We start from the raw sequence: 9,847 nt of genomic DNA on the forward strand, positions 1-9,847 counted from the left end.
CAAACCCGCTCATTGAAGCATATGTCTTCCCAACCAAAAACACATTCCTTTTTATGAATTCATAAGATTAAAATTATATTTGATGTTGGTGGTTTCTCACTTATCTTTTTTTTTTTAATTTCTATATTTTCCCCAAATATTATTTCAAGGTGAAGTTACGGGAATAGTCTTGAACAATGGCTCTTCGACATCAACAATACATATGGATACGTCTAGTGGGTAGTTTGTTTTTTTAGTCTCAAATTCTGAATTTGTTGCTAAAAAAATATTTAATCAATTTGTCGAAAAATATTAAACAACCCAAACTAAATAACGTACGTGTAATGGGTTCCGCCGCGACACTACTCACCAGGGGGCGCGCGTGTACTATATGTTGCTACAGAAGCCAACATGGCGGACAAATATTTCATCTGGTCAGTCGGAAAGCTAAAGCAAGAGCTCATTAGACGAGGAGCAGTTACACGCGGCAGAAAGGTGGATCTAGTAGAAAGGTAATAAGTATATTGCTTTAAATAGATACGATTTGTCATCAATAAGTTTCCCAACCGCCTACATCCAGCGTATCCGATATGTAGCGTACCGGTAACAGACCGGAGACTACTACGTACGTACTGTACCGTAATGGGAAAGACATATCTGTCAACCAGTATATACTTCATGTGGCGGATCCAGAGGGTTTTTTGGCTTCAAGAAACCCCCACCCTGAGAATTTTCTTTCAAAATCATGTATTTTCAGCATTTTCCTCAATTTTCTACACTTTTCCCCTGGAAATTCGGAATCCCCTTCAGGTAGGTCTCTGGATCCGCCACTGTACATGTATCTTACTACCTGCCCCTCATCCCATGAGTTCGGGATGGTTTAGGCTAAGTCAGATTGTTTGTTTGTTTCCATAATTATACCCTTTTCTACAGAGCTACCCATATTTTTTAAACATACAGGTTGTAACAGGAAACAAACATATTTTTTTTACTTTATATATATATATATATATGTTTGTACATAATTTGTAATATATATATAACTATGTATTATTGAATAATATTTTCAAATTAAAATAACTGTACATATTATATGCCTCATTACCATAGTCAGAACATGGGTTCACTGTATGATTAGCTTGAATAAATTTGTGGACCTCCTTTGAATTTCAGATTAAAGTCATATGACAGAAATTTTAATTTTCAAACGCAACCTATAAAGCTTCCCAACCAAGTGGACGCACAGTGGCCTGCCATGGGGTACCATCAACTGGTCCAGAATCACAAAGTGATACTCCCAAAGCTGACAAGTTTTCAAATTGAGGAGTACTTTTTGTACAGACTTGCAGGTACATATTTTAAAGTACCCTTTATAAAGATGATGCATGTTCATATTGACTCCATATGGGCCTACCTGATCAGCAATAACAATTTTGTGCATAGAATTTTGTGCAATTTTATTTAAATAAACATTTTAAATGAAAGATATTATTGTGAACTCTTCATTGAAGCATATGGAAAAGCCTGGTTTTTTTACCAGATTTTACTTGCAGAATGAGTGAAGATCAGAATTTCCCATTTATTGGTAACATTAATGTTTACAACATTATTCTTGACACCTTAAAATTGAAGTAAAACTGCTGCTTTCAGGAGATAAAAATGCCTCTGCAGATGTTAAAGCCCTAAGGAAAGGCAAAGACTTGCTAGACAGTGACAGAATATTAGCTTGTTCTGTTCTAATGGAAGGAAACAACATTTATTTTAGTGGTATGGTTGGTGCAGCTATGAAAAATAAGGTAAACACCTCACACAAATTTCAATGTTTTCTCATTGTACTAATGGACTGTTAGAATAGACTCTTAATATACAAACAAGTTAATATTTTCTCTGTCAAGATTTGAGGTGAATATGGTTTGTGGCTTTATAATAAAAAATGCAAAAAAATGCATTTCGTTTTTCGGAAATCGATGCCCCCCTGACCCACTACATAAAGGAACACAACAATATTGTGGCATTCTGTTTTCTTAGTTTGTTGACGATCGTCAAGGAATGTATAGCAAGCGCTCCTCCACACAGGAGAGTTACAACCTATAGTACCTATAGTACACGCGCGCCCTCTGTTGGGATAAAATGTGACGGCGGAAACCAATGTTTTTTTAATTTAAACTAGGCGATCGCAAATGTTCAAAAGGAGATGAAATATGAAACTTGTGTTTGGAAAATATTGGATATAAATATCGTCATATGTATAAAACAAGTGAATGTGATGTGTTAGCATAGAGTATTATTCCTGTATTATCTTACAAATCCAACTGAAATGCTGCAAGCGAATTCCGTGTAATGTTTTTTTTTGTTTTTCTTAAAATCGTCATTCTGTACTTATTTCTCAAACAGGTATAATTCTTATGATATTCTCTTTAGTGGTATTATTTGATAATTTAAATCAGTATTTATATGAATGATATTGAAGCCGGAGCGTTAGTTATATGTATCTTATCTATACATCTTACAACACAACATACATGTATACAATCTATGCACCCTGTTACGCTTAGTCATACTCATTGCTGTACCCACGGACTCAAATAATCTAATTCCGTGCTGTACCCTCAAGTTACACATTTTCATTTGTCAGAATCTGAATTACTTGTGTAATTCTCTCCTTAAAACAGCCTTGAACCAAAGTTTTTTTTATTGCTTTCTCTTGACAGTCATTTTGAAAAGTATGTTGCACAAACAGCACTGATTTCACTATCCTAAACAGTGATTTAATCCCAACTATCATCTGGTCTTTGCTTTTACCCGGCCTTACATTTATTATTGTTTAAACGTGTGGTCACCCCTGTTACCTGCGGCTATTGTTAGTTCGAAGGTAAAGACCACAAGGTTACTACCTGTGGTTTCAGGCACAGGGACCCGGTAATTTGCTACAGTTGTTTGTTTGTACCTATCGCGCCGTGTAGTAATATTATATCTTCTTCTTCTTGTGATAAGGCGTCATGTAGATTAACTTAATCTGAGAATTTAGGAAGTATAAATTAGATGTTTCAGTGGTTAACACTATTTCTCGAAATAATGCCGCCCCTCCTTCTAACCGCACCCAAGAAATGTACCCTGAACGTTTTGCTATATCAAGCTATGAACATACTTCGTTTAATACAATCAAAGGCTAAGAAAGTGCGAACGTCGTAGTTGATTCCGTTTCCGAGATATTGTGATTTATCTGAAAAACACCCCTTTAGCTCAGCGGCGATCGCCTCGATATTGGTAGCCCACATCTGTGACTGTCACAAGTTCAACGCTGCCAAAACAGCCCTATACCGGGAAGCTTTGATCGTGCGTTCGATATGCGAGCTTTTTAGCTACTTATATGATATATTCCGTCGTCACTTACTTGTGTAGGTAATATTTAAAGTATTACATACATTTATTTTGTTTTTACCATTTTATTGAGAAATGTGTTCCTACTGAGAAGGCAAATGATGTGCTGTATGCGGGTGTCCGAACACACATGCGGATGCTATCTAAATGAATCCGTATTTTTACATAATTCGTTAATCTAGTGAATGTAAATATTATACCTTTTATTATTTAATTGATCTCTAGAAAATTTGATGATCACCTATAAACAATGACGTAACGTCAGATGTTGACGCACAATAGAGTAACATAATTTTGACGTCATTTCGTTTTAGATTTGACGTTTATGACACACGGTTGGCTTTGTAAAACATGTGTTTTCAGAGCTATCGGAATGAATATAGACATATGTAAAGCTCATTTATTTGACATTCATATGGTCACGATTTGTATATGACAAGCGAAACCAATTTTGACATTGATCGAGTTGAACGTGAAGATAACGGTTAAGAAGTGAAGGAAAAGTGTGATAATATAACGCTACCCGTATAAGTACCATCTGATATGTAAGTTATAAAGCACATATTGATTAAGTACATAAAATAACATACATATAATAAAATAATCCGTATATATTATTTTTTTATTTGACTGAAGCCCGATCATGAAAGCGCGCTCAGATTATACTACATTGTATAATGACGTGATGTCACTTGCCATTTAGTCATACATTGACATTGGTGTTGTTACCCTCAGAGTTATCACACTGTTCACGCATTCCAATAAATCAATTTGAAAAATCACATACAAGATTAAATTTCGCTCATTACAATGTACATTTTCCACACAGGCTAACATGTCTAAATGTTCTCCTCCTTCAACTGTAATTTGTAATTGTGCAACCTGCTGTACGTCAAAATGTATACATCTGACACAGCATACACAATGGCTACTTTGCTCAATCCTCGATATTCCAGGGGTAAGGCTCACTTACGCTCTCTGTGTCCCTGGAATTTGTCATGACAACATCGAGGGCTCAGTGTGCACCACCTTGTATAGATGAGACGAGAAGACTAGTTTGATACTTTGTTGTACATCAAAAGAATTGCTCGGTCGCGTAACGGTAAAATTGACTGGCTTTGTAGTTGGGTGTCGCTCCTCTGTACTTCATATTGTACATTGTAATGTTTCTGAGGAAACCAAAAAACTTGAAACTTGTAATCTTCAAATGCCAAGGTATCGGCCTGGCCATTGGTCATGGTTTTTTTCTACCTGTATTTACAAAGCAATTGAGTAAAAATTGAGTCAAATTAACGTAAGCGCACCCCACCCCTTTCTTTATAATATGTACATGTATCACACAGAAATTTTGTGATAAATTAGTGCTGAAATTAATTGTGTAAATAATTGCTTATTCATGAAAAACTTTTATCTTACCATCTATTATTAAATTTATATTTCGAATTGTCCATATCTAACAACTCAAGTGCGAATTAATGCAACACACGTTTATATGACATTTAGACATAATTTGGCTATATACATGTGGCATTATCCTTAATTGTAATGACTATATATACTTTGTGACATTTGAGATAAGACTCATGTGTGAAGTTTTTATATCCCTAAGTACGTACTCTCTGTAAACTTACTTTCATAACTCATTACTTTTGTCAATCACATTACGCAACATTACACAACAGGATTAGTGTAATAGCCTTTACCTTGTGAACACTGACCACGGGTAATTGATCTAACAATAAGCGACACCTGTCACTTAAACCTCAGGTACCTTTATTGTACGTACATGTATTTAACTGTGATATGTTGTATTGTAAATCAGTTAGGTTCTAGACTCTGTACGGAACACATCGGGTTTATTTTGGACACTCCAGAATATCCCGCCGTCAAGTCAAAAGTTATCTCTTATTAAATTTCAAAGTTAAACTTTAATCAACTCTAACGTCATCATTTCAACAAGACAAAACGTGCAGAAAAACCTTATGTTAATTGCACCGGTACAATAATTTATGCTCAAATTGAGTAGCAACCCGATTACTTTAACCCCCAGTTATAAAATCTTGAAATATTTTGTTATTCTCTATGCAATCCATGGAATTTAACACATAATAGATAAACACACCAATTTAAAAAAAAATATTGCAGAGGGAGAACCGGTCCGTTCAAGTCTCACAAAGATTAGTAATATATAATGTGCATAACAGGGTCCAGCATTATTTGCCTTGTTACTGACTTTCATCTGTCCGGTGATGCAGTTGTACTGACTTTGATTTGCATATAATGTGACTCTTTGGCAGTGGTTACACATTTTATTTATTTATCTTTTGCTTGAAATTGATCCTTATACCAGAAACGTAATATATACGTCTCTGCTTATACATTTCTCTGTTATCTAGACTGAGGACATTGCAGTTAAATGGAAAACTGGAAGACACATAATCTACACCAATCTACATACTGATTATGATATTTCTAACTGCTTTATCGCATGAATATGTTTATATGATTACATGATAAAATGAGTATATTTTAGCAAAGATATGGTTTATTTATAAGTTTATATTTTAGATAAATTATGTGATAATTTACTGATGTAAATTAAATATTTATAGTGTTGACAAATATGTTTAACACGTGTGTATTCTAATGTTGATTTAGGCAGCTATGGATGTAATATGCAATGAGTTTAGACGTAAATAAATAAATAAATATATACCAACTTCCGGTACCCCCTAAACTGTGTTTATTTATCATTAACACAGAAAATATCGCTTTCAATGCATACTTGCAAAGTTCCGCTTCAACAAGCCATGCCAGCTCAAACCCTCCAGCAGGTTCCGCTTCAACAAGACGTGTCAATTCAACCTCGCCAAGCTCAACAACAGGCATATATTCAAATTTCTTAACCTTCAAACATTTGGGAAGATTTTGTATGAGTGAAGATGCCATATCGTGTATTCTTCCGATTGAACAATGAACTTGTCGATATACCCGAAGGACAATGTATAAAATCTATTATTGATTTTAAAGTAAGTTTCATACTTGTTCCTCATCGAATGTGTTTTGGATATGAACTGTTAAAGGCAATTTGTACTAGATTGAGGAATGTATACCCAGAGCTTTCTATACGTACAACTCTTTACCTAAGAAATTATGAAATTTTAGAGAGACATTATTTAGAAGATCACAAAATTCATTTCATTATTTTTGAATATGTTGGAGGATTTTTAAGTAGTATCGACGATGTATTGTACATGTATTCCGGTAGAGAATAAAACATTATAAAACTGAAGTATGTGTTGTTGTATCGTCATTCAGTTAAGCATCATGGAATGGTATGTCGGAGAAAGTCTCGTCAAATTTCAATCACCGTGTCGTATCATGGTATGTGGAGCTTCTGGTCGATGAATGGGGTGAAATCGATGGACATAAATTATTGGTTATAGACGATTGTATGGTAGAAGGTGTAGATAGTCAACATCTCATGAATATGTTTTGCGTGAAATCACACCACCAAAATTTTACTGTGATATTTCTAGTTCAGAATGTTTTTCAGAAAGGTAAAGTCATGCGTACGTTAAGTTTAAACACGCAGTATTTCGTTATATTTAAAAATTACAGAGATCAAATGCAGATAGAAACATTAGGAAGACAAATATTTCCTAGACAACAAGCTTACTTTAGAGAGTCATATCAATTAGCAATAGCAAAAAAATATTCATATTTACTCATAGACGTATCACCGACCAGAACCGAAGTGGATATAGACGGCAAACTGACGGAGATGCCACCACTTCGCACACATATTTTGCCAGGTGAGGACACGGTGCTGTATTTTCATAAAAAAAAATTGTAAATTAAACCGTGAAAATTCGTAGAACGACCGTGTCTGCACCATGATCTCTAGAACCTATTCTTGTGAGACTGGAGAATTTATAAAAACGCCTAGTATAGCTTCCAGTCTGGAATCGGCCTATGGAAGATACTGGATACACATCAATATATTGAAATGGACAGGGGTGGTGGTCTTATTAGCATTAACCACTACATCGCTCACCATGGTGGTTAATTTTAAGCCTACAAAATGTTTAAATTCGACCAGTGACTGCATCAAGATTGTGTCTATACCTCCAACCCAAAATAATGCCCTCCATTCAGCTGATATTAACAACACGCTATGCAGCCATGCCAAACAATATCCTCTGCCAGATGAATATTTCGTCACTGTATGCCGTTACCAAGGTCAACTACGCATCGACCTCAGACAATTCATAAATGGTAAAGCTTCAATCAGAGGAATTGCATTGAATGTTCGACAGTGAAATTATTTACGACGAATAAATTCTTATATCGACACAGCTATAAAGAATGAATCGTGAATTATAAAATTTGAGTACATGCGGCCGAATCATCATTTTACGGATATTCTTACAGAGGATAGCATCTCACAGCCATGGAGGTTTTTTTAAACTTTTTAATGATTGCTTCATCGTCACAAAGAAAAGCAATACTAAAATTTCTGACTGATGAACAGTTGAAACTGTTGATAGAAATCATTTACAACGTTGCTAATGACGTCATAATACTTTCAAAATCGGATAAAAACCTCTTGAGGAGATATAAACTAGGTATTCGAAGAACGCTAGTTGATGGACTAAGTCAGAGGCAAAGACGGCAGCGAGTGTTATCTGTGAGTAAATTACTACCCATCTTCATAAAAAACTACTTGAAATGGCAAGAGAGTTAATGCTGCTACCTAAGACGAAATACGAAACCTTAATGTCTGGAGAAAAGGAAATGAAAGCAAACAATAAATCGAGTGCTGATATGACAAATGAAAAACAAAAAAGGATCGACGAAGAAGTTGAAAATAACCTGTCTATTAATGATGTTGATGGTGAAATAACTACAGACAAAACAGCTTCGAAAACTAGTGATACAATTGAAACGCTGGAAAACTCTGCACAAAATGTAAGGATGGTAATGTGGTTGATACTGTTGACATATACTAAAGGTATAAAAGCTATTGTTGGGACTGTGACAACTATGATGAAAGAAAAAAATTACATGTATACCCATGAAAGAGTACAAGGCCAGGTGTTCAGGAAGGGTAAGCGTCTTCTGCTTCATCGGTGAAACCCACCATGTAAATCTAAGTCGAAACGAAGTAATGTCACGTCCTCACAAAGAGAACCCGATTAGTTACAACAAACCACAAGGCATTCTAATGAGTAATACAAAAAATCATTTGCGACATGTACAAATGTAAACACCGTAGATGGGGGAGCAGAGATGTTGCTATCGAGAAAGGGCAAGTCCACGATAGGAAAGAGAAAATCCTTCCGTTTATCATACAGCTTAGAAGTCTGCCGTCCCTTTTGGTCATGTTGCAAGTGAAGATTGCAAAAAGCGGCTGAAGTTGAAGAGTCTGTGTTATCCTTGATTTCAAGCACTGGAGGGTATATAGGAACGATGTGGTCAATGGATTTCTTGTTATTCATAAACAGTTCATCGTCGATATATATCTTAATTTGAAATTGAAGTGGTTTTTTTTGTCATGTCACCAGTATCATCTAATCAGACACGTGGTTATAAAGATGAGGTACAATAATATGATTAGTTCACGATGACCTTCACTTTGTGTAAAATGTCAATACATCACAAAACGTTTACAAAATTGCTCATACCAGATATTTTGAGTGCATTGCACGATATTTTGGTTCTCTATGAATTTCTCTTCTTGTACATGTACATCACCATATTTAGTGACAGTTGAGAAAGCATAAAGTTGAAATTCCCAGACAAATATGCGCGGGAGATTGGTGATGTGATATGTCGAGGTCCGAAATATGGACTTGGTAAAAAAGCTAGGTGTCTGTGAGATTTCTGAAATATTGCCTGAACCTTTCCGGGGGTCTAATGACTAGGGTCAGTGGCATTGATCGGGGGCAGATTTGCACCAATACTACGTAACGGGGCTGAATAGGATCTTGCTGATTTCTCTCCCTCATAATATCGGTGTATCGCAATCTGCATTCACCATATAGTCAAAGGTGACCAGTGTTAAAAAATATCTCAAAAACCTGACAGAGACCACTTGTAGCGTGGAAGTTTAGGTGATAACCCCGTTACAATATTTAGTGTCACCCATTTATCAAAACTTTGACGAGATTTGTGTCACCAATGTCAATATGGGCGGGCAGTTTACCCTAACCGACCCAATTTCTCCAAATGTCACGGATAATTTATGGACAAAAGGAGGGAGTAAATTGCTGTCTGTTTTTATAGTGTCACTGCATTTTGTAATAAGTTTCATAAGATGTAAACAACACGGAGGGAAACGATACAATAATGCACAGCTTGTGAAATATACTAACACACTTACTATAGAGTATCAGCCAATGAGGAGGGGCGATGAGTTACACATGTAAGCGAATTTAAATGAGAAATGGCAAACCAAAGTGTTCCCGTTTATAAAATTATCAAC

The 9,847-nt window shown here is 35.6% G+C and overlaps 1 protein-coding gene across 1 annotated transcript; it reads left to right on the forward strand.

Annotated features, from left to right (window-relative positions):
- Nucleotides 1-348: 348 nt before the first annotated feature.
- LOC110445933 lies at nt 349-1,960 on the forward strand. The gene is made up of 3 exons (XM_021490824.1): nt 349-491; nt 1,153-1,328; nt 1,630-1,960. Exons 1-3 carry the CDS (start codon nt 391-393, stop codon nt 1,827-1,829), a joined length of 477 nt encoding a protein of 158 aa, XP_021346499.1. The 5' UTR covers nt 349-390; the 3' UTR covers nt 1,830-1,960.
- The last annotated feature ends 7,887 nt before the right edge of the window (nt 1,961-9,847 follow it).

The sequence above is a fragment of the Mizuhopecten yessoensis genome, unplaced genomic scaffold, assembly GCF_002113885.1.
Source record: "Mizuhopecten yessoensis strain PY_sf001 unplaced genomic scaffold, ASM211388v2 scaffold2423, whole genome shotgun sequence".
NCBI classification, from domain to species: Eukaryota; Metazoa; Mollusca; class Bivalvia; order Pectinida; family Pectinidae; genus Mizuhopecten; species Mizuhopecten yessoensis.